Genomic DNA, 26385 nt, shown 5'->3' with positions numbered 1-26385 from the left:
AACATCGTTGATGTATTTAACAAAAACAATATGGACACGTGACCATTCTCCATCACTAAAAAGTTCATCACCAAAATTACTAATGCTGTGTCTATACCATACACAAGCATCATACCAAATTGCTAGGGCCTCCAAGAGATCAGAGGAATCCACACAGATCTCAAACTACCCTGTCCACAAATCTGATCGCTTTCTAAACAATGAGTATATGCTTTTATGTGCTGAACTCAAACCTTCCTGGGATATTTCCATATTTGCCCAGTGGCCTAGATATCCTGACCTCACATAGAAGTCATCAGTGCAGAAAAGTCTGGGACGTTCCAACACCACTTAAGGTAAGGGCTCAGTCAATATTAATCAGCAATTCAATAATTGTTATTGAACTGCCATTTAATATTAACATAAATCAGGTTATCAAAAGGCTTTCATACTGACAGGAAGGATATTATTGATCGAAAATACTGAAATAGATAAATTAAAATCTATGGAAAAACCTTCTGAGAACTCTATGTATTTCAAACACTCCCATTAGTCAAATTTCTGTAAATCAGCATTTTTATTAAACATACTTTGTGTGCAAGGGAAAAGAAAAGGTTGGAACAAGTTTTAAATGTTTTATTGTACACTACAATAAAGGATTATGTTTTTGAATAAATATTTAAAATCTGAATTTCAAAATATTTACATTTTCTAACAGCATGATATTCTGGAATTAACTTTGTAATTTTAGGTAAAATATCCCCTAACAAACATCTGATGCCCAAAAAGACAATGGATTTGATCCCAATGATTTTCACACTTAACATCTTCCCAGCTCTCTGACTGAATACATTATTCTGAGAATAGCCTTATAAATTGATGCATGTAGATGCACAAATTGCATGAGGAAACCCGTAAGTGTGCAATGGGTTATTTCTGATTCACAATAATAAAGATCTGAGTAACATTCCTTAAATTAAATATTTCCTTTGTAATGATTCCAGCTCTCAGCTTCTTTTTTGTTACATTTCTAGCAGTTTCTTCAAAAGCAAGCATTCATACCACTAATTTCCTGCTTTTATAAATGAAATACCCTTTTTGTTTATTTCAAATCACTAATTTTCCATTCCAGTCAAAGCCACAGCACCAAAATTATTTAACAAATGCCTTGCTGTAGTGGCAGATCATCTTTGAGTCTGTAGGCATACCTATATGTCTGGATGATCGTCTTCTTCTAAACGCAATATTGACTACTAGCTTTAATTCTGATTCCTGTGATGAATCTGTGCTCCGGTGAAATGATTACCCCCCTAATGGTTGAATGGCAAACTTAATGACAGAGATACCATTGGTGCAAGGAAAGCACCTCCACGCAGGTGCACTGGTCTCTACCTTCCTATGATTCAGACAGAATGTTGCTAAAGAATCTGCTCGCACCTGTACACCCAAAAGTAGCTCCTATGAGAAATCTGGCCTTTACTGTGGCTTTAAACTAATAAGTCTTCTGGGTTAGCTCAAAAAATGTATTTCACTCAGCAAAAGGAATGTTCTACATATTCCCATAGTTCAATGTCTAACAGCACTGACTACACATGTGTTGCAAGAGTGTGTTTGTATGAGAGCAATCCCATACAAACAATCAACAGAAGAGCAAAAAGCAGAGCACAGTAGAAGTAATTAAAACCCTAAAAGCTCTGAAAATTACAGGAAACATGGATAGCAAATGGTAAATATTGAGATAGACTTTTTACTCCACTTAAAAGTCAATGAGCACAAAAAACCCCCAAACCAAAACAAACTAAAAAAACCACAGATGAGCAAAAAGTTGCCATGTTAATGATGGCAGTGGTTCAAGCAGTTGAAAGTACAATGTATTTGAACTGTTAGTGAAAAGACTGGATAGTTTAGGCATCAAAATCAATTTTGTTCCATAGTGTTCTCTAAATGAAAAGGTATCGGATATACAGTACATGCGGGCCATGTGTTTCATTATTGAGTACAGCAGCCCATTTATGTCACTGACAATTCTATTATAGATTTGAGATTAAAAGTATTATTTTGCAAGTATGTGATCACACAAACCTCTTTGATAAGAGAGTAGGTGATCCATAGCATCAACAAGGTACAAAAGTGCTTACTCAGGGCTGCCCATGTAATCCTTACTCATGGTAAGCAGTCACAGTGAACTCATTATAAATGGTGACAGGTTTCAGAGTGGTAGCCGTGTTAGTCTGTATCAGCAAAAACAATGAGGAGTCCTTGTGGCACCTTAGTGACTAACAAATTTATTTGGGCATAAGCTTTCGTGGGCTAGAACCCACTTCATCAGATGCATGGAGTGGAAAATACAGGAATAGGTATAAATACATGAAAAGATGTGAATTGCCTTACCAAGTGTGTTAGTCTCGTTAGACTAACCTCACACTTGGTAAGGCAATTCACATCTTTTCAAGTATTTATACCTGCACACGTGGTAAGGCAATTCACATCTTTTCATGTATTTATACCTGCTCCTTTATTTTCCACTCCATGCATCTGATGAAGTGGGTTCTAGCCCACGAAAGCTTATGCCCAAATAAATTCGTTAGTCACTAAGGTGCCACAAGGACTCCTCATTGTTTTTTCATTATAAATGAAGATTGCAGAATTTGGCATTCTGAAAAGCACAGCTAGCCCTGGAAGGCAATACAAGAAACTGAGAAGCTAGAGAGCAAGTGAAAAGCACAGAGTAACATTTGAGGAATATCCTGCAAAATCAAGGACAAAGACTGAAATAGTAAGAGACGGCAGATAAATTCAGCCCACAACTATAGCCATATAACCCACTGACATAAATGGGGCTGCATTGATGTAACATAGGGTAAAATTTGGGCTTGTGCCCTAGAAGCAGAAAGTGAAATGTGTGTTCAGAAAATAACTAATCAAGAAGAGTGAACTTGGGACAAAGTGCAACCTTTTTGGTGGGAAATATCATACAAATTTTTCATCATATGGTAAAAACTGTGCAAAAGGTAAAAGAAAAATCACTTTGCAATGGTGTGCTTATCAGGAGAGGTGTTTAAAGGACACTAAGATTTGAATGCCAATGGAAGATACGGACACAGCTGTGAGGTTTAATAGGGGCAATGGATAGAATGATAGCACAGCATACTGAAGTGCAAAACAAGTTAAGACTAAAAAAAATAGCATTTAGAAACAGACAGTACTGCTCACAGGAGCAAAATCAATACTGATGACATGGAAGATTTTGAAAGAGCTGAAGCAGAAAACAACACTTATGAAAAAAAGAGGTGATGAAAGCCTATGAAGAACTGATTGAGATGCAGGTAACATGCAGATTAAGGAGGATACAGCATAATGGTAAAGACAAACTATTTTTTAAATAGCTCCTACAGTAAATAGTCTTTTCTGGGAGAGAAGACCAGTGAAAAGCTGGGGATGATTAGATTTATTTTTAAAACAGTGAAATACCAATGTGGTCCAAAACCAAAACAGACTAGATAGGTAGCAGCAATTGCAGCCTGGGAAAAGCAATTTCCTGGCACATTCAGGGAGTACATATACCATTCAACTGAAGGACATGATTCATTGTTAATGCATGCCCTAAGTAGAGTGCAGGTGCCTTGGAGACAAGAGTTAAGGGAAATGCGAAACAGAATGATAGTGTCAAGTATCAGAGGGGTAGCCGTGTTAGTCTGGATTTGTGAAAGTGGCAAAGAGTCCTGTGGCACCTTATAGACTAACAGATGTATTGGAGCATAAGCTTTCGTGGGTGAACCCCCACTTCGTCGGATGCATGTAGTGGAAATTTCCAGAGGCAGGTATAAATATGCAAGCAAGAATCAGGCTAGGGATAACGAGGTTAGTTCAGTCAGGGAGGATGAGGCCCTTTTCTAGCAGTTGAGGTGTGAACACCAAGGGAGGAGAAACTGCTTTTGTAGTCGGCTAGCCATTCACAGTCTTTGTTTAATCCTGAGCTGATGGTGTCAAATTTGCAAATGAACTGAAGCTCAGCAGGTTTCAGAGTAACAGCCGTGTTAGTCTGTATTCGCAAAAAGAAAAGGAGTACTTGTGGCACCTTAGAGACTAACCAATTTATCCGAGCATAAGCTTTCGAGAGCTACAGCTCACTTCATCAGACGCATACTGTGGAAAGTGTAGAAGATCTTTTTATATACAGACAAAGCATGAAAAAATACCTCCTCCCACCCCACTCTCCTGCTGGTAATAGCTTATCTAAAGTGATCACTCTCCTTACAATGTGTATGATAATCAAGTTGGGCCATTTCCAGCACAGCAGTTGCTCAAGCTCAGCAGTTTCTCTTTGAAGTCTGGTCCTGAAGTTCTTTTGCTGCAGGACGGCTACCTTTAAATCTGCTATTGTGTGTCCAGGGAGGTTGAAGTGTTCTCATACAGGCTTTTGTATATTGCCATTCCTAATATCTGATTTGTGTCCATTTATCCTTTTACGTAGGGACTGTCCAGTTTGCTGATGTACATGGCAGAGGGGTATTGCTGGCACATGATGGCGTATATTACATTGGTGGAAGTGCAGGTGGATGAACCGGGGATGGTGTGGCTGATCTGGTTAGGTCCTGTGATGGTGTCACTGGTGAAGATATGTGGGCAGAGTTGGCATCGAGGTTTGTTGCATGGACTGGTTCCTGAGTTAGAGTTACTATGGTCTAGTGTGTAGTTGCTGGTGAGAATATGCTTCAAGTTGGTGGGTTGTCTGTGGGTGAGGATTGGCCTGCCTCCCAAGGCCTGTGAAAGTGAGGGCTCGTTGTCCAGAATGGGTTGTAGATCAGTGATGATGCATTGGAGAGGTTTTAGCTGAGGACTGTATGTGATGGCCAGTGGAGTTCTGTTGGTTTATTTCTTGGGTTTGTCTTGCAGCAGGAGGCTCCTGGGTACACGTCTGGCTCTGTTGGTCTGTTTCCTTATTTCCTCATGTGAGTAACTGCTGAGATTCAGTTCATTTGCAAATTTGACACCATCAGCTCAGGATTAAACAAAGACTGTGAATGGCTAGCCAACTACAAAAGCAGTTTCTCCTCCCTTGGTTCACACCTCAACTGCTAGAAAAGGGCCTCATCCTCCCTGATTGAACTAACCTCGTTATTCCTAGCCTGATTCTTGCTTGCATATTTAAACCTGCCTCTGGAAATTTCCACTACACGCATCCGACGAAGTGGGTATTCACCCACGAAAGCTTATGCTCCAATACGTTTGTTAGTCTATAAGAATGATAGTGGTGAACTAAAGTAATAGCCAAATGTAGCCCACAGACTGGGTGAATTCAATAGCATGTGTAATAAAGGTATCAGGACACTCAGAATGTGCGTGGATACCAAAGAACACAGTGAGAATATAATGTAGGAGCATTACTGAGAAAAATAATGAGATATGAGGCACAATATTTTACAAAACTGGATTAATCAGATGAATTTAGACACACACAATTAAGTAACAAAAATAAAAAAAAAATGTGTACATTTAACTTCAGATTGGCCTAAACCAAAACACCGAGCTTGAATCCCCCTTAACTTTGGGAAAGTGGGGACCCAGATCCAAACATTGTAATACTGTTGATGTAATGGGCATACTAGAACCATGAATATGAATATGCCTGAACTTTGAAAAGTGTGGAATTGAATATGGTTTTATATCCAAATTTCACTACCTGGGCCCACTTCCACAAGTAACACATACTTTGGCTTCCATATTGGAAAAAGTTCTGGTCTAGAAATGTTTTATAAAGGATGATGGACAGAGTCAGTCTACATTAACAATGCGGTGATGTGGCTAAGTCTTAGAAAGACCATATCACAGGCTGTTGGAGAATTAAGAAAAATGCATCAATATAACTGAAGCTCATTTGCTAAACAGGAGCTGATGTAATTATGACAAACGCTAGCAGCAGCTGGAATACAGCTGGGACTGACTAAAACACAAGCAGTACAAGAAATGATAAAACTAGAATATTTTTCAAAAAATCCTTATAGGGAGCCTTGGATATAACATACTTCAAGGACAAGTTTATACCTAGTCTGACAGCTACAACAGTTGCCTCTAGAACATGCCAATGCTGGACAGACGTGGCTTCTAGATCATAGGGAGTGAAATCAAATTAATCAAATAATAGTTACAGGGCCAGTGTTAGCCTTTTTCAACCTGAGTAAGGAAACCAGTGCTTATAGATCATAGAGTATCACGGTTGGAAGGGACCTCAGGAGGTCATCTAGTCCAACCCCCTGCTCAAAGCAGGACCAATCCCCAATTTTTGCCCCAGATCCCAAATGGCCCCCTCAAGGATTGAACTCACAACCCTGGGTTTAGCAGGCCAATACTCAAACCACTGAGCTATCCCTCCCCTCAAAGAAAAGAAAAAAAAAAGGATGCTTTGGGGATAGGAGAGAGAACAAAGGGGCATGCTTTCATAGCAGAGGGGGCCTTTTTGATTGTAGGACCAACAGAGACTGAAGGAATCTGCCTGCAGTGGTCAGAGTGAGAGACTCCATGTTCTGGAGGGGATCCTGAATGCCTTAGAAAACTAATGAAATCACAAAGAATACTCGAGAGTAATGAGGAAACAGACAGGAAAGAGCATATAGGTGGGTTTTTTTAAACCTAGATCTACATATCTCTTGTGCTGTTTAAAGTAAAGAGTAATTGTGTTAGAAACCTTTGTAAAACCTGTGTCTGTTTACTTCAACTATCACATGTCCCTGAAGAAGTTAATTGTCAACAAGAGTGCCCACAAGGTTGGAAATCTGAAGGATGTGCTTAAGCAACTAGGAGGGGGTGGAGAGAATGGACTCTAGTCACAGGACCTAGGCAGTTGGACCACAGCAGTCTCAGAAGTGGGTTCTAGAAAAAGAATCTGCACTAAAAGTGTGCGCCTAGAGATCCAGGCTCAGGAAAGCTTAAAAGTACATAGATCTAACATGTGGACTCCAAACACAGCAGTCTGGTGAGTGTCCAGCAGGGGGAGCTTGATGATAGCTGTGACAGATTTCTCCCCCCTAAGAGATATGCTCTAGTTCACCCACATCTATTGGAATTGAAGCAGGAATTAATTCGTGGAAGTCTTATGGCCTGTGTTGTTCATGCAGGAAGTCACACTTGATAAAGGTACTGAGGGTACTGGAGATCTAATATGGGTCTCCATCCTCCTTTCTTCTTGGGGATTAGGAAATATTTGGAATAAAATCCCTTTCATCAACATTGAGATGGTACTGGCTCTATGACTCTCCTTAGAAGTAGCAAGTCTACCTCCTATAAAGTATCATCTCATGAGAGTGGTCCTTGAAAAGGGACGGGGAACGGGCTTTTGGAGGGTGAAGGAAGAGGAACTTTATAGTGTAACCAAAGTGGATAGTATGGAGAAGGATCCAGCATGGGTTGAAGTGGACTCCAAGGCATAGGTTACTATCAGTTCTAAAGAGGATACCCCATCTTACACAGGTTGCGTCAGAGGTTCTAGAATCTCCTGAGACCCATCATGGTTGATGTCTCTTGGAGAAGGTGATGAGTGTCACAGGGTAGCTGGACTCTGAACAGCTTGAGCCCAGCTCTCCTGGACTGGAGCAGCTGGGCTCAATCCAGCTAATTACAGTGCACTTGGCTATACCTGGGCCTATAAAGGGCTGCTATTAGGCAGCTAGGGGGAGGAAGGACTGAGGCAGGCTGAGTCCAGAGCAGCAAAGGCCACACTGGAGGGGAGTTAAGTCCTGTGGTGAGTCCATGGAGCCAATGGGGCCAGGGAATCAAGGAAGCAATCCCACAGCTGCAGTTCCAAGAGGGGATCAGAGCTGGAGGAGGCAAGAAAGTTGCCAGAAGCCGGAGACCCTTGGGAGGGGTGGCCCTAAAGCCTGGGGGCCAGGTTTTGACTTAAGACTGCCTTCTGTTTGTTAACCAGTGCCTTAAAAGAATAAACCCCCGTAACTAAGTATGGCATGGCAGCACATGGTTGGAGGTGGATGCAGCAACAGCCCACCCTGTGACACTGTCCTTTTCCCATAGCAGAACTGCCGAAGATAATGTGGGCTTCCATCACCAAAGACAGTGCTGTCAAAACCATTGAGGAAATATCCCAACCACAAGAGGGAATAGCAGACCAGCTTCTTTCATAAAGCTCATGGACTGATAGCGTCATGATCTTCCTTGTAAGAATCAGTTCTGACAGACAGCTCAGATTCAGATCTGAAAAGATGTTGATTTTCTCCAAAGCTGTGTAATCATCACCACAAAGTGACTACTCTCTTTGAACTTTTGGTGTCAGCTCACAAGTGCGTGTCAGTGCTGATGATGTATGGATGGTGGTCAGTTCTTTGCCTTTACCAATGGTCATACCAGTCTATGCTCAGAGCCCTGCATGGAAACAAAATTTGTATCTGCATCTGATCTGCAAAATGACCCACTGATATCTGCATCTGCAGATATAAAGCGGATATCTGCAGACTTGCAGGGCTCTACATACAAAATTTTTATCTGCATCTGATCTGCAATCTGCAAAAATGGTCCATGGATATAAAGCGGATTAGCAGGGCTCTATCTATGCTCATGCCTCTTTTTACTCAGTACAGAAAGTGCTGAAGAGGAGGGTCTCTTAACCACAACCTTGATGGGTTTTTGAGCTTCCCTGAACCAGGCGCGAAGAGTCACTTGACCTCAATAGCACATGGGCAAATCAGATCCCCTCTCAGAAGTGGAAATAGAGCAGTATTTTTCTGTAAACCCTAGAGAGGGTTTCTTGCCCTGGTGGTGAGCCTGAGATGAGAAGTACTTGCCTCTACCTTTGCCTGTCCCTCCATCCAAAGTGGCAGTGCTGGGTAATGCGTTCAATCTCTCAGCCAGCTGTATGGGGGGGAGGGGTCTGCCCAGCCCAGATCCAACTGGGACCCCAGAGCCTGTTCCATGAGGTATTTCCTAACCCTGAACCTCCTACATTTGATGGGTTCAGGGTAGGTAGGAGTGACAGATGCTACATTTAGCAGACATATAAGCTTCTCTGAGGCAGAGGCACCTCTGATGGTTGTTGCTGACTGGGAAGAAACAGGGCAGGAGATGCAGTTCTTGATGCCCAGAGTCCCAGGCATAATTGGAGTCCCATACTGGGAAGACTGTGTGCATGTGGTGTGGGTGTTCCCTGAAATCTAACTACTTAAACTGAACTAAGACTTTTTTTATATATGTTATTTAGAATTTATAATACTTGCATGTTCAATGTAGGAGAATCAACTCTGTGGACACTGGAAGGTTCTATCTTTGACCACGGAGCAGTAAGAAGGAACCGGAGAGGCGGTCAATCTGAACTGCGCCTTACACTCACAGATCAAAGCACAAGAAGGGAAAGAGTGCAGACCACCAGACACTACTAGCAAAAATCTTCTTAGGCACATGGTGCACAGGAGTACCCAGAGTAGAATACACACAGGGACCAGCATATGAAGAACAACTGATTTTAAATAGGACAGGAAAAGGCCCATGAGGACAGAACAAAAGAACTGTAGCAGGGATTTAAAAAGGGACCCTCTCTCAAGAGAGGGCAGTAGTCATTTAAAGGGAACTAGACCAAGGTCCAGGACCCTGCTGAGAAGTGTCTGAAAAGTTGGGACAGCCTAGTCTGCCATCAATGGATGCTAAACATTTAGGTAAGATACACACACGTAGAGTGTTTACTCTTTTCAAATCTGCTTTGTTCCCACTGCTAAAATAAACAATATTTTTGTTTTAAGAAGGCTGCCTGATCACTGTATTACTGGTCAGCCTCCTAAAGGGAAGAACTGCAGGTGCCCAAACTCAGTTGGACACGCAGGGCAAGAATGGTTGATACACATGGTACTGTAGCCCAGAGCCCGGTCTAAGAGTGGGAGAACAGTGGAATTCCGCCCACTGATAGCTAAAGGCATATGGTATAAACACCTACAGGGGGACACTCAGAGAGACCTGAAAGGGGACAGCAGTGCAGCTAACCCTGTAACAGTGACAAGTGCTATTTTAGCTGCAATAGTTATCAGCATGGAATCTTTTTTCCCCGCACAGGCATGGCACCTCAATGGATCATAGCTTGTCAGACAGAACTTCAAACAAATGGCCAATGCATGACCCTAAGGTGTGTTGAGCATGCCCAGCTTCCACTGAATTCAACAAGATTTGGGAGGGTGTTCAATACTCTCAGAATCAGGCCTAAAGGAGATTCAATTTAGTCCACAAAGAATTCCATAAAGGACCTTAATTCAGAAATTCCATAAAGGAATTTAATCCATAAAGGACCTTCCACTTGAACCTCTATCCTAGTTTTATTATTTAGCCTTGTGAATTGACTTCTTAATTGCTGTCTCCTCTGGTATGTGTTCTTAAACTTAGATATAAGCTTATCTTCCATTTACTGTTTTTCACACAGACACTTTGGTGCTCTGGCCAATCTAAAATTCTGAAGTGGTCACAGAATTTCTTCTTATAGATAGTGCATTTCTTTCCATGTTTCTTTTCCTGATCCCTTTATTCATGGGCAGACATTTATTCCATAATTTTGATGTGAAGCAGGCTCTCATTCATTACCTAGACACAGCCATTCTTTTTATAAATCATCCAGGCTACTTATGTCTTTCGAAGAGAAATCCAAGAGGTGTAAAAGCTTTTGTTTTGTATTTTGTCTTCTAATTTGCAGACAAAGTTTCAGATACCAGATGGTCCTAATGTTAATTAAACAAGAGCTATGGCAGCATTTAAAGCATGCCTTTGTATAGTGTCCATTTCTGAGATTTGTAGTGTGGCTACAAGCAGCTACCTACATATCTTTACCCATTATTATTCTCTTGATGTTGAGACTAGATCATATTTCAGGAGAGCTGTTTTCAGTACCTTTTTAATTAAGCACTCCTCAGCCATCCTCTTAGTGTGGATTGCTACTGCTGGTTCATCTGCAGGGGTGGGGAACTGGCAGGGAAATTTATGAAGGAGAAAACTAGGGTACTTAACAGTAACCAGAATTTTCTGAATATATTGCCTCCACCGATCCACATTAACTCTTCCTCCTTCTCTACTGATTTCCAATACATGGATGAAAACGGAGGGTTGGAGTGTTGAGACTCTTGAAAACCCTGCTTAAATAAAATGTTTCATGAGTGTACTGAGTGCAGATGGCCCTAATAAGTAATTGCTTTAAACAGTTCTGGGATTTACATAGTACATATGGCTCCAGGAATGTGGACATGTACCGGCAATATCTTGAAGAAATATTTACTAGCAAGTAACCTGGCTTTTGTAGTCCTTCTTACAGTTTTTGTTCCATGTGACAATCCTCACACATCCAAGCCAGTTTGAATGAATTTTGCTAGTTTGATTTCATGAGGCATATATTCTTTACTAAAATCAGTATAGTGTTACCACCTATTGTTCTTCCTCCTCCCCCTTAGAGTATTTTTGTAATTATACTAAGAAAAGAGATCAAGTTTCTCCAGTATGATTTGTTCACCATAATACAAACCCATCCTGTTGAATGTGTATATTTTCATTATTCTCTAGGTGTTTATTTAAAGATAATATTTGTATTTTATTTTACTAGGGATTGAATTTAGAAATTTACCATACATTTACTGTCAGGATCACTCTTTTCTAGTTCTAAGAATTTATCTCATTACGTTTTTTCCAGCATTCTGGTATTTCCCCATTTTTTCATGATCTTTCATAATTAATTGTCAGAGGTTCAATTCCTTTGTTAACCAATGACATTTATACTGAAGGATAAGGGTACCCTATCTCTGCCAGGACTCGTCTACTTTTCAGCAAGCCAAATACCCTTAGGATTATGAGAACATGCATCATGCTGAGAACCAGGAAACCCTGATTTCTAGACTCACTTCAGTAAATTGATGATGATAATTCTGTGCCTTTCGCAACCTCTATCATTGAGCAAGGTCTCACAAGTTAGACAAGCCAGAAACAGTACCCAAATCTTACATGGCAGATCCAAGTCTCAGACACTTAACAACATTAGCAAATATTTGTTCTTAGCTATGCCATCTGTTAGTTAGGGCCAGTCCTGCATATGTAACCCAGCGATTCTGGGTCCATAGATGAACACTGCCTTCTCCTGCTGCCAACTCAAGAAATTAGTCCTTTCGTTCCAGGGGAAGTTGTCTCAATTGCAGTGCTAAAGATTCAGGATTCAAACCCTGCTGTTCAGAGATCTGAGATTCTCAGGGGCCATGGGTCTCGAATCCCAGGACACAGCACTTTTAAGAGCCCGTACATTCCAAACCGCCACCCAGTGACCTGCAAACAGTCACCAGAACTTGAAGCTCAGATTTGGCAGAGGACTCTAGTCAAGGGATCTGGTGGGCGAAACTCCAAGGCTTCTCTTTAAACCAAGCAGAGGAACAGGAAGACATGCCTGCAACTTGGTCTTTCCCTGCTTAGGACTGCCTCCCCTGTGCTACCTGACTGACCCCCTGGTATCTTGACTGCCAGCCTGCCCATTGGCCTGTCTTAGACTGACCTCCTGACTCTGCCTGTCTCCTGACACCTGGTTTGCCCTCTGGCCTGTCTCAGATTCTGGTCTCCTGGTATCCAGACCCAGCTGGCCTCCTGACTCCGAGCTCCCACTGTGACCACTACGCCCAGTCATGCCAAGGATAAACTGTTATTGTTGCACATAACAATGTATTTTTGCCCTTAAAAACACTATGTTAAAATAATGTTATTGAGATAGCAAAATCAAGCACCTACAAAAAACCGAAATGCTAGGTTTAAGGTTCAACCTATTTTAGCACCATTGTGCATATCCGTATGATAGTCTTTAATTACATGATCAGATACTATTTTTTCTACAATACCCCTACCTCATTCATTCAAGATGGATGATGTTCAAGAAATTAATCAGGGTGTGGAATGAATTAGGCTGCTTATAGGATTCCTGCCTCATTTTGTCTGGAAGTTGTAATCCATGTCAATAAAGTGGTAGGGGACTACAGGAAAAGAGAGGATGATCTTCTATTTAAAGGCAGGTGACTGCTACCCAGGAGAACTCAGTTCTATCCTTGCCTTTGCCATTAACTTGCTAGGTGATGCTGGGCAAAAGTCACTTTCACCAAAACTTTTCACAAGTGGCTACTAATTATACGTTGCTTTATTCCCTGGGTGCTCAACCTGGGGCCTAATTTGCAGAAGTGCTGAACAGCCACATTTTTTCCACACTCGTTTTTTCGTGTGTGTGTGTAGCTACAAACATACTAGTGTATACATTTTCTTATTATTTAACTTCTGTGGTGGAATCATTTTTTTCTTTTACCCAGGGAAAATACACTAAAACAGTACCAGAGATATATCTACATAAATGAGTTGATTTTTGTCTGATAAAAAAAGCCCTGCCAGTAAGTTATATAGCAACAGAATACTAGATTTCACACTTTGGTTTTAAGAGCAATTAAAATCTATAGTATAATAGAAATACCGCAGCACAGCTCTTCTCTGCTTTCATGAGTGGGAACTGAGCTTCATATCATTTGCAAGGAAGGCAGGTCTCAATTCTCAGCCTGCCACAATGCAATCTCCCAGAAGCATTCTAGCATTGACAGGATTGCATGACATACTTGAATATTCTGCATGCATGACTGGGCTTCAAAACTGGCAACAGTTCTCTAATTCAGAATACAGATTTGATTTCAAAAGGTAAAAAACGCTAGAGCATTTGGTTGACCTTTAGCAATATTTTCTTTATACTTCATTAGAGGTAAAATCCTATGTTCTACTGCACTACTGTGCAAGAAGTAGTGGGGAGGACTTAGGCCATGTCTACACTACCCCATACTTTGGCAAAACTTTGGTTGCTCATGAGTGTGAAAAAACCACTGACAGAAGTTTTGCCAGCATAAGCGCTCATGTGCACAGCACTATGTCAGCAGGAGATGCTCTCCCGCCGACATTCCTACCACTGCTCAAGTAGATAGTTTTATTATGTCGACAGGAGAGCTTTCTATACGAGTGATCTTACAGCGGGACAGTTGATCGGTATAGCTGTGCTGCTTTAAGCTTGTAAGTGTAGATGTGGACTTAGGGACCCCTATTCTTTCCCATGCATGTAGTATGGGGATGATAGAAGTCAAAAATGTGCTGACTTGTACTCCAAAGTCTCAAAGAGGCATGGTCTGCTGTTTAGAAAGAGCTTTCAGACTCGAACCCATAGCTGCTGCACTCAGCAAGCACTATGCAAGGTGCACATTTGCCCCTGTTTTGAGCAAAAGGTCTCCCTAGGGAGCATGGACTCCTCCAGGAGTGTTTCTGCTTCTTCTCACTGCACCAGCCAATGCAAGATTTGGCAGAGGCAAGTGATTTGTTCTGCTTTAAGAAGCAAAGGGAAACTTCTGTCCAGATTTCAAAAGGCAGGAAATAGATATACAATCCATCCCTGCTGCTGTTGAAGTCAATGGGAGCTTTTCTTTATTGTTAATACAACTGGTTCTCAAAAAAAATAAACAGTCAGAGCTACCACTATTATTGTTTACTTTACATATTATTCTTTGTTAGAATCTCTTACACTCTACCACCATCAGAGAAATAAACAAACTCCTCTAAATAACCTCCTTGGGCTTGGATCAGTCCATTGGTTCTTTTGGCTTCTGCTCGCAAAACCCAGTCTACAAGTACACCTCTATCCTTGTGGTAGAAAATTCCACCTGGAAGTTGCAGGACGTCCAAGACCACAAGTCCCTCATAATCCTTGATCTGCTGGGGCACCTGAAATCATCCAGCTCAGCCTAGAAGGTGAGTGGAGTCAGTTAGAATGGAAACAGGGGTAGGGGACCAGAGTGATGCACTAATTCAGAACATCTCTGACGGTCTCCACTGTCAGGACTCCAGTGATGCCACCAACAGAGCTTAAAGCAGGGGTGGGCAAACTACAGCCCGCAGGCTAGATCCAGCCCGCGAGCTGTTTTAAGCCGGCCTGCAAGCTCCTGCTGAGGAGCAGGGTCTGGGGCTTGCCCTGCTCCAGCTGGGGCACCAGGTCGGGAGCCACACCATGTGGCTTGGCCCTGCTCTGGCGCTCCAGACAGGGTACCGGGTTGGGGGCCGCTCCACGTGGCTTCCGGAAGCTGCAGCATGGCCCCGCTCTGGCTCCTAGGCGCTCCAATGGCCTCCTCTGGCGCTCCAATGGGAGCTACCTGAGGATGGGGCAGCGTGCAGAGTCACCTGGCCGTGCCTCCGTGTAGGAGCTTGAGAAGGAACATGCCACTACTTCTGGGAGCCGCTTGATGTAAGCGCCGGTCAGAGCCTGCACCCCGAGCCTCTCCCCATGCCCCAACCCCCTGCCCCAGCTCTGCTCCCGCTCCCGCTCTCCAAACCCCTCAATCGCAGCACAGAGCACCCTCCTGCACCCCAAACCTCTCATCCCCAGCCCCACCCCAGAGCCTGCACCCCCAGTCAGAACCTGCACCTCTTCCTGCATCCCTGTCCCAGCCCTGAGCCCCCTCCCGTGCTCTGATCCCCTCAGTCCCAGCCTAGAGCACCCTCTTACACCCCAAACTCTTCATCCCCAGCCCCACATCAGAGCCCTCACCCCCTTTCACACCCCAACCTCAATTTTGTGAGCATTCATTGGCCACCATACAATTTCTATTCCCTGATGTGCCCCTCTGGCCAAAAAGTTTGTCCATCACTGGCTTAAAGTTTCTCTCCTTGGCAGAACTCCTAAGGTAGACTGACAGCTACACTGCAAACTCTCTCTCCTTGTGCGTGCAGAGGTTTCAAATAATACGTCCCCTGTGGAGTGATTCAAATTTTATTTTTCAGTTGTATGCTACAAACTCTCAATGAAATGTGTACCGAGAATCAAGTTCTGCTGTTTCCCTATGAAGATGCTAACATGACTGATATATGGACAGTGCTCCCAAGACACAAAGTTATATCTTTCTTGTAAAAGTCACATGCCAGATGAGAATCTGTGATATAAATATGAAGTGGCAGGCATCCAAATACTAAACCCAAGAAAACATGAACACTGCATTTATAACGATTTTTTTCAAAAAGCAAAAAATTATAAAGATTACACACCTGAACAAACACTTTTATTTCTATCAAAGCTAACCCATTTTTTTTTAAAGTAGAGAAAAAATGAAATATCAAAGTTCTAAGAGAATTCCCAAGGGGATATTTTCAAGGAGAAGCCCAAAACTTTACCTACCTTTTTTCCTTAGCTGTTAGTTAAGTCTATGTAATACTTAATGTTTTTTCTCCAAATAAATGCTTCAATTGTATTTTTACAAACAAAATAATTATCAAAGGAAATAATCAATCCTAAAACAGTGAATTATTGTAATGTACCGGGTGTACTGATTTCCATTTCAAACTTCCAAGATTTTACGCAACATTAAAATAAACAAAGGATTTTACCACATCTTGATAAAAAACAGTATGAACCACAATGATTTCTGTACTCACTAGTTTTGCACTGACAAATGCGGCAACCGTTTTGGTCCAGTCTGAAACTGTACATACAGTCTTTCTCAGTCAATGTGCAGTTCACCAAAATCTCACATGTGGGTGGACTTATTGTGATGTATGTTGGTTCTAATAAATAAGAAAAAGAAATAAATACAAGTAAGTATAATTGGTTAGAAATAACCACTCCCTTCTTGCAATATTTTTAAAATATAAAGCTTTATCATATTATCAGGCAAAAGCTTCTTCAAGATTGCTACGGCTGAGAGTACATATCAACGATTTAAGGTAAATATATTACAGGAATGTCGCAATTAGCACAAAAAACAAGCTTTATAAACCCATGAAATTCAGAATTTGGGTTTCTTTTAAATTTAATATCAACGTCTTAAAGGTATGGAAATGCACAGTTAGGGAACATAAAGAACCTTAAGTCTGCCCTATGACAAACCACATAGAAATATAATGATTACGATTAAGGCACTTTTTAGTGTTCCTAGTCCCAGATCACACTAAACTGATTTTTCCAGAACCATTAGAGTTTTTTCCTCCCTCCCTTATGATGTCACTACAGGGCACAGATAAAGATGTGTGGATTGGGGAAATCTGACGGAGATTATTCTTCAGCTCTTGCTGAAGGCGAAACTTTCAGTTATGAAGAATAACAAAAAATGATTTATTCCTATTTTTTTCAAATATAGCCAATACACAAAATTTCAGTGAATTTAAACTATATAGGGACACTGTTTTGTTAAGATAATACGGGGGTGGGGATCTGATTCAAATGAATGGATCTACAGTACTTGTACATTCTCAGAAAATTCATTCTATACTCAGAGGATAAAATGTTGTATTTTTGGGAAAGATATGCTGCATTTTTCATACAGAACAAAGAGGTTGAAAATCCCTGTCTGAAGTGAAAAATAACAACAGTAATAATGGGATTGCAACCAGCCACTCCAGAATTTTTTTTTCATCTTTTAGCAATACTTAGTATTTCGATTGCATTTTAAAACATTTAATAGTTTTCACAAAAGCCCAGATGGTAGCAAAGTATTTGTATCCCAAGTTTAAACTAGAAATACTGATTATATATATAAAAACCACCAATTATTAAACCAGTCTTGATCCTGTAAACCCTTATTTCACGCAGCAGTTCCAATGAAATCATAGGCAAAAGTTTGCCATCTTTTACTCTCCCTCCAGTGTCCATTAGAAGGTTGCATCAAAGCCACTTAGCAACTTTAACTACAGAATTAGACCTCGAGCCTGAAAAGACTTATGAATATGTTTAACTTTTTGTGCCATGTGTAGCCCAGTGAATTCAAGGGAACTACTCAGAGTGCATAAAGTTAGCCATGAGAGTCACTTTTTGCAGAAATGGAGCGTTAAACTAAACTGCAGTTTCATCTCAGCAGATGAAACAGCATATAAAAATCTAAGCAAGTTGAAATTAAAACAAAGTGAAAGTGGAAAGGAAAACCCAGAAATATCACCTGTCTCTCAAAAACAAACAGCTCAAAAACTACTAGTGTTCTGGCTCATTTTGTTTAAAATATGTAAAATAGAAGCATTTACTTATATCCTCCCATTCTGCTTTCCAGAACTGTCCCTCCCAGCTTGGGAAGACAGACTCATGCTCACAGGGCTCAAGCTAGTGTGCGAAAAAAACTGTATGGACATTGTGGCTCCAGTGGCTCGCGATAGCTGCCCAAGATCAAGCCAACCTTATCCAGTAGGCTTGACCTCGGTGGCTAGCCCGTCTGCATTTGAATGGCAACATCCACTCAGCTCTTTTTAATCCATGAGCTCAAGCCCTGAGAGCACAAGCCTGTTTACTCAGGCTGGGAGGCCTCACTCCCAGATGCAGTGTAAGCATACTCTGAGTGTCTGTGGACCTCTTAAATTAAGAGCTTAAGAACAGCCACACTGGGTCAGACCAAAGATAATCTAGCCCAGTATACTGTCTTCCAACAGTGGCCAATGCCAGGTGCCCCAGAGGGAATGAACGGAACAGGGAATCAAGTGAGTCATCCTGTCGCCCATTCCCAGCTTCTGGCAAACAGACGCAAGGAACACCAACCCTGCCCATCCTGGCTAACAGGATGGACCTATCCTTCCTTAATTTATCTAGATTTTCTTTGAACCCTGTTATAGTCTTGGCCTTCACAACATCCTCTGGCAAGGAGTTCCACAGGTTGACTGTGCATTTTGTGAAGAAATACTTCCTTTTGTTTGTTTTAAACCTGCTGCCTATTAAATTTCATTTGGTAACTCATAGTTTGTGTGTTATGAGAAGGAGTAAATAACACTTCCTTATTTACTTTCTCTACACCAGTCACGATTTTATAGACCTCTATCATATCCCCCCTTAGCCATTTCTTTTCCAAGGTGAAAAGTCTTAATCTTATTAATTTCTCCTCACACAGAAGCTATCCCATGCCCCTAATAACTTTTGTTGCCTTTTTCTGACACTTTTCCAATTCCAATGCATCTTTTTTGAGATGAAGACAACTGCATCTGCATGCAATATTCAAGATGTGGGTGTACCATGGATTTATATAGAGGCAATATGATACTTTCTGTCTTCTTATCTATCCCTTTCTTAATGATTCCCAACATTCAGTTAGCTTTTTTGACTGCTGCTGCACATTGAGTGGAAGTTCTCAGAGAACTATCCATAATGACGCCAAGATCTCTCTCTTGAGTGGTAACAGCTAATTTAGATCCTATCATTTTATATGTATATATTGGGATTATGTTTTCCAATGTGCACAACTTTCCATTTATCAACACTGAGCAACAAAATGGCAGATGAATTTCAGTCACCCAGTTTTATAAGATCCCTTTGTAGCTCTTCATAGTCTGCTTTGGACTTAACTATCTGAGTAGTTTTGTATCGTCTGCAAATTTTGCCACCTGTTTATCCCTTTTCCAGATCATTTATGAATATGTTGATTATAGACCCCGGGGGACATCACTATTTACCTCTCTCCATTCTGAAAACTGACCATTTATGCCTATCCTTTGTTTCCTATCTTTTATCCAGTTACCAATCCATGAGAGGACCTTCCCTCTTATCCCATGACAGTTCTTTGCTTAAGACGCCTTTGGTGAGGGACCTTGTCAAAATCTTTCTGAAAATCTAAGTACACTATATCCACTGGATCCCCCTTGTCCACATGTTTGTTGACCCCTCTCAAAGAATTCTAACAGATGGGAAATCATGCTTCACCATTTACAAAAACCACGTTGGACGCTTCCCCAACAAATTATCTTGTTCTTAAAATGTTCATCTATGCGTCTGAGAACTCTGTTCTTTACTATAGTTTCAACCAATTTGCCCAATACCGAAGTCAGGCTTACTGGCCTATAATTGTTGGGACCACCTCTGGAGCCCTTTTAAAAAATTGGGGTCACATTAGCTATCCTCCAGTCATTTGGTACAGAAGCGGATTTAAATGATAGGTTACAAATCACAGTTAGTAGTTCTGCAATTTCACATTTGAGTTCCTTTAGAACTCTTGGGTAGTCCTGGTGACTTACTACTGTTTAATTTATCAGTTTGTTCCAAAACCTTCTCTAATGCCACCTCAATCTGGAACAGTTCCTCAGATATTTCACCTAAAAAGAATGTCTCAGGTTTGTGAACCTCCCTCACATCCTCAGCCGTGAAGACCGACACAAAGAATTAATTTAGTTTCTCCGCAATGGCCGTATAGTCTTTGAGTGGTCCTTTTAATTTCTGTTTAACTAACTTCCTTATTTTTGTGTAGTTCCCTTTCTGAAAGTAAATACGACCACGTTGGGCTGCTGTGGTGTTTCCCCTGCCACAGGGATGTTAAATTTAATTATATTATGGTCACTGTTACCAAGCAGTCCAGCTATATTCATCTCTTGGACAAGATACTGTGCTCCACTTAGGACTAAATCAAGAATTGCCTCTCCTTTTGTGGGTTCCAGGACTATCTGCTCCAAGAAGCAGTTATTTAAGATGTCAAGAAACTTTCTCTCTGCATCCCATCCTGAGGTGATATGTACCCAGTCAATATACAGATAGTTGAAATCCCCCATTATTACTGAGCTTTTTATTTGTATAGCCTCGCTAATCTCCCTGAGCATTTTGCAATCATTATAACCATCCTGGTCAGATGATTGGTAATATATCCCAACTACTATATTCGTATTATTCGAGCATGGAATTACTATCCATAGAGATTCTATGGTACAGTTTGGTTCATTTAAGATTTTTACTTCATTTGATTCTATGCTTTCTTTCACATATAGTGCCACTCCCACATCAGCACAACCTGTTCTGTACTTCCAATATATTTTGTACCCTAGTATTACTGTGTCCCATTAATTATCCTCATTGCACCAAGTTTCTGTGATGCCTATTATACCAATATCCTCATTTAAAATGAGGCACTCTAATTAACCCATCTTATTATTTAGACTTCTTGCATTTGTATACAAGTACTTTAAAAACTTGCCACTTTTTAGCTGTCTGCCATTACATGATGTAATTGAATGGGACACTTTCATTTGACTGTATCTCATCAGATCCTACCCATATTTTATCGTCTTCCGTCCTCTCCTCCTTACTAGGACACAGAGAATCCCTGTTAAACAGATCCTCCCCTAAGGGATGTCTTTCTCCGAACCATGTGCTCCTCCACACCTTTGGCTTTCCCCCAGCCCTTAGTATAAAAACTGCTCTACGACCTAATTTAAAGTACCAGAAATCTGGTTCCATTTTGATTTAGGTGGAGCCCATCCTTCCTGTATAGGCTCCCTCTTTCCCAAAAGTTTCCTCAGTTGCTAATAAATCTAACCGCCCCCCCCAATCATCTTACGCATTGAGACCCTGCAGTTCTGCCTGTCTAACTGGCCCTGCCCATGGAACTGGAAGCATTTCAGACAATGCTATCATGTTCTTATGTTCACCTATGCTGACAGTTCTTCTTGTAACTTCTATCTTTGAATCCATGCAAAAAAACTCTGAAGAGTCAGTGACGCCTGTAAATCCAATAGCAAAAATAACTAAGGTTAATGGAATTTATCAACTTTACTAACACACCTAGCAAAGCTTGTGAATTCTATGAAACTAATAGCTACAGTTCATAAAAATTACAAGCATGAAAGGTGAAACTGCCAGAGCTTACAATTTCTGTGAAACCAGTAGCTATCATCCTAGAAATTTTCAAGCTTTGCTGGCACATCTGGTAAAGTCAGTGAGAAAAATAGCTAGCATTCACTGAAATTACTCAAGTATTGTCATTATTATTATTGTATTAGCTCTAGGGGCACTAATTGAGAATGGGGGTATCATTGGGCTAGGGGATGTGCAAACACACAGTAAGGGAAATTTCTCGACACAAACAGTTCATAATCTAAATTGACCAGGCAGACAAGATTGGAAGAGGAAACCAAAGCAGAGAGTCATGGAGTGACTTAAGTCCACATACAGCAGGTCAGCAACAGGGTGAGGAACTGAACTCCACTCTCCTCATTCCCAGTCTAATGTCCTATTTTCTAGACCACAGCACACCCCTACCAAATCCTGGCCCCGGCCCTGCCTCTTCCCCGAGCGCGCCACGTTCCTTCTCCTCCCCACCTCTCTCCCAGCACTGGCCGTGCGAAATTTCGCGGCAAAAGCACTGGGTGTGTTTGTGTGTGTGTGTGTGAGAGAGAGAGAAGCAGGACGCAGAGGTGCATTCAGGGGAGGAGGCGGAGGTGAGCTGGGGCTGGGGAGCTGCCGGTGGCTGCAGAGCACCCACCAATTTTTCCCTGTGGGTGCTCCAGCCCCAGAGCACCCACAGAGTCAGCACCTATGGACCACAGACTTCTATTCACCATGCTTATACTAGTTGGAAGTTTTGAGAAGGCTTCTGTGGGAGGTACAATCTGTATAAAGTGCCTGAAGTAGACTGTTTGCTGCAGAATTAATGCAAGATAATCTCAGCTAGGTGTATGAAGAAACCTATACATTTAGCTGGTGATCTCTCAGAAGCTACAATCTCTGTCAAAAAGAAAAGGAGTACTTGTGGCACCTTAGAGACTAACCAATTTATTTGAGCATGAGCTTTCGTGAGCTACAGCTCACTTCATCAGATGCATACCGTGGAAACTGCAGCAGACTTTATATATACACAGAGAATATGAAACAATACCTCCTCCCACCCCACTGTCCTGCTGGTAATAGCTTATCTAAAGTAATCATCAGGTTAGGCCATTTCCAGCACAAATCCAGGTTTTCTCACCCTCCACCCCCCCACACAAATTCACTCTCCTGCTGGTGATAGCCCATCCAAAGTGACAACTCTTTACACAATGTGCATGATAATCAAGTTAGGCCATTTGATTATCAAGTTAGGCATTGATTATCATGCACATTGTGTAAAGAGTTGTCACTTTGGATGGGCTATCACCAGCAGGAGAGTGAATTTGTGTGTGGGGGGGTGGAGGGTGAGAAAACCTGGATTTGTGCTGGAAATGGCCTAACCTGATGATTACTTTAGATAAGCTATTACCAGCAGGACAGTGGGGTGGGAGGAGGTATTGTTTCATATTCTCTGTGTATATATAAAGTCTGCTGCAGTTTCCACGGTATGCATCTGATGAAGTGAGCTGTAGCTCACGAAAGCTCATGCTCAAATAAATTGGTTAGTCTCTAAGGTGCCACAAGTACTCCTTTTCTTTTTGCGAATACAGACTAACACGGCTGTTACTCTGGAATCTCTGTCAAGTGACTGAAGGATATTGTAAACTCATTTGTTGATCTCATGCAAGAATTAAGACTGATTGAAGGATCTTAATTTATGAATTTTCCATCTTTTAGGGGTATTTATAAATACAGTAATCTAATAATGTCCTTGTAAATTAATGAATATTTATTTAAAGCCTTAATGTTGTCCATCCATTGTTGTTCTTGACAATATTTCATTTTGTGCCAAAAGAATGTTGTTTATGCTTTGTGCTGGGTTCATCTCCTGCCTTTGTATAAACTCATAGCACAACAAAAGCAAATAAATGAAGCTGCTTCACTGTGTAATGGGTCTTGCACAGAGAGCTGTCTGAGAACATTTCTACTGTGGTTTAGAATACTGGGTTAGGAGTAGATTAGAAGTGTTACAGGGCCACACAGTGGTCACCCATTTTAGGGAATACTGGAAATTTTAGGAAGAGTGGCTGACAAGAGGGTAATGCTATTTAAATAACAGAATATCTCATTTACACAGAACCTTGTCTTAACTTGAATGGTGCAGGATAAAGTTAGTTGCCACACACTACTGTTCTCAATTTGATACTTTACACATACCATTTAGTTTTGTATTTATTTTTCTTATGAGTGAAATGCTCATTTATGGAACACAAAACAAATATTAAAGTGAGCGTGTTGTGTTAGAAGAACAGCTATTGTTTCAGACCTTTATAAATGCCACAACTAATCAATACAACCGAAAGTAGGAATTCACTGAAAATTATCATGGAAACTTTTGTATCACCTGTACCACGCGGACATAAAAGAATGGACTGTGGGCAGGGGAGGATTTCATGTCCTCCTCCTTTTGAATTCATCCCTAAAACACATAAATTACACCTACATATAAAGTAAAAATCTATGAAAAATCAATTCTATACTTTGTATTTTGTAGCCCTTGAAAGTTACAATAGGTTTGCTTTCTGATTCTGTTGTAAACTGGTAAATACTTTTGAAAAATTACCACTGCCACTCTGAAACATTCAGTAGCATGTTATTTCTTACACATGACAACAAAACTACTGCTACACTAGTTAAAACGACTTCTGCTAATCCTTCATTTGTTGTGTTTTATTATTCTATTATCTCCCACTTTTGTGCCTGCCCTAAGCATCCCAAATATTTCCAGACAAGCTTACAAATCTGTTTTTCCTCCCTCCCGTCCAAAAAGGTAAGCCCTGAGATACAGTAATTTTATATGCATGCCTGATTCTCAATGAGCTGCAAACAGAGGACAAAAGAAATAATTTCATTCCCCACTCCCCCCACAAAAATGTAGCTAGAAAAAAGTACCAGCCCTTTTCACTTCACTAGACAAGACTCAACAAATAAAGCCAGCTCTGCTGCTGCCAGTCTTCTGGCTATTTGAATAGGCAAACAGTAGTTAAGCTTGAAAAAGCACAGAAGGTCATATGATCTAGGTTAGCCTTTCACTGCTGCACTTGGTAGAAACTGCAGAAGAAAGATCGAGTGCACAGATGAACAATGGGTGGGAAAACTGTGTAGTCTGTATATTTTAGAAGTGGAACTAAATGGTAGATAGAAGCAATGAAAAAGGGGGGACAGAAAGGAAAAGAGGGAGTGGCTAGGGTGAAAAGGAATCCTCATAATATAGGTTTCACTGCCATGAAATGCTCTAGTTAAGGTTACATCCACCATAACCTCTTGTTTTCACATGCTCATAACCGTCTGAAAAAATTCTCCTCGGAGGCTAAAACTTTCTATGCTTCATCTCAGCAGCCTTTTTTTTTTTTTTTTTTTTAATATGAGAAAAATCTGTTAATCCATTTTTGATTTATGGGAGACTGACATTCATACATTCTTCACTTTAAAAAAACAGGTCACTTTTTGTACAGTAACTGAAAGAGTTTAGGAAAAAAGCTCCAAACCAGGCATCTGGCTACCCTTTCATGAAGGATTTTTTTTTGGTTAGAGTAAATTTGCAAAAAATAAAAATAAAATAATTGGAAAAAAGTCTTTGAGAACACTCAGTAGGTATGTCCTAAGATTCATGCAGCACCTAATTAAGTCCTCCTCCATCCCCCACCCTCATGTGAAATCACTACAGAATCTCCCTGCTCATCAAGACAGTGGCTGCTTCTCCCAGGCTGAAGGATGGTGTAAATATTTTCTCGAACCACATAGCAAAATTCACAACAGAAAATAAGAGTGGATACAAGAAAGTCAAGAATTTGCAATTTTATTTTTTTAAGGTCACTTTGCAAGTTTTTCTGCAAGTTCTACACAGTCTTAGGCCTTGTCTACAGTGGAGATTTCAGCCATGGATGGTCAACCACCAAGGTAAAGGCACCAGTGTAGAACCCTAACGTACACAGTCAAACTCTCTAAGCCATGATCTGCGCTGATACAGCTCAGCTCAGCTTGAAATCAGGGTGGGATGCAACGGTGCAAATCACATCTTATATTGGCTTTTCCAGTCTATAGGCTTGGCTACACTAGGGGTTTGCAACAGTGCAGCCACACCGATAGCTGACAACAAATAGCTGTAACAAGGGCAAACCACCAATGCAGAAAAAAACCTAAATTTTCATTTTTTCCCCCGAGAGAAAGATACTTTTAATAAAATACCGAAGTGCTGCTGCCCTGCCCAGAAAACTGTCTCTTATCAAACAACAGCAGCAAACCTATGAAATTAATCCATTTGCCTAAGATAGATATGAGCCTCATAGCCTACACTGGCCGATTACACGATAACATTATCAAAGAGGCAGATTTTTCCTACTTAAATGCAAACAAGGAAATTAAATGCAAAAAATAAATCAATCATACAACAGAATAACTTTTCTATCCAGGTATAATTGTGTACCCTGCTGAGACATGAGGTCTGGGAAACAAATACAGCAGAAAGACAGAGTGGGTTCAGATGAAAATGAAAGACTGCTTTCAGCAAAATTTGAGTGAGACTGAAACACCCACTTCTCATTATGAAAACAAAACAAAAAGAAGATGTTTTTAGGGCCTGGGAGTTTACACACACACAGTGCAGGGGCAACACAGAAATCAAGTGAGGGTAACAAAGAAAAAACAAAGCTTATTGATGATTGTTTACCCTCTGAAAAGCACATAATAGTTCTATTAATTTCCATTCCTAACAGATACGTTGTTCAAAACAAACAATTCACTAAATGTCTCACCTTCCTTCCACTACTCTGGACAACTGTTTATGCAGTTCTTCAGTT

General features: G+C 41.0%; 1 protein-coding gene across 1 annotated transcript in view; it reads right to left on the bottom strand.

The window, feature by feature from the left end:
* Positions 1 to 26385, bottom strand: part of CRIM1 (cysteine rich transmembrane BMP regulator 1) — a 309698-nt gene that overhangs the window by 75508 nt on the left and 207805 nt on the right. The window contains exon 8 of the mRNA XM_077811884.1: positions 16423 to 16551. Within this exon, the coding sequence (XP_077668010.1) occupies positions 16423 to 16551 (129 nt within the window). The remainder of the gene's footprint in view (positions 1 to 16422; positions 16552 to 26385) is intronic.

This window comes from Eretmochelys imbricata, chromosome 3 (assembly GCF_965152235.1).
Source record: "Eretmochelys imbricata isolate rEreImb1 chromosome 3, rEreImb1.hap1, whole genome shotgun sequence".
Taxonomy (NCBI): domain Eukaryota; kingdom Metazoa; phylum Chordata; order Testudines; family Cheloniidae; genus Eretmochelys; species Eretmochelys imbricata.
The sequence above is the reverse complement of the archived record's forward strand: the minus strand, read 5'-3'. Positions and strand labels throughout refer to the sequence as shown.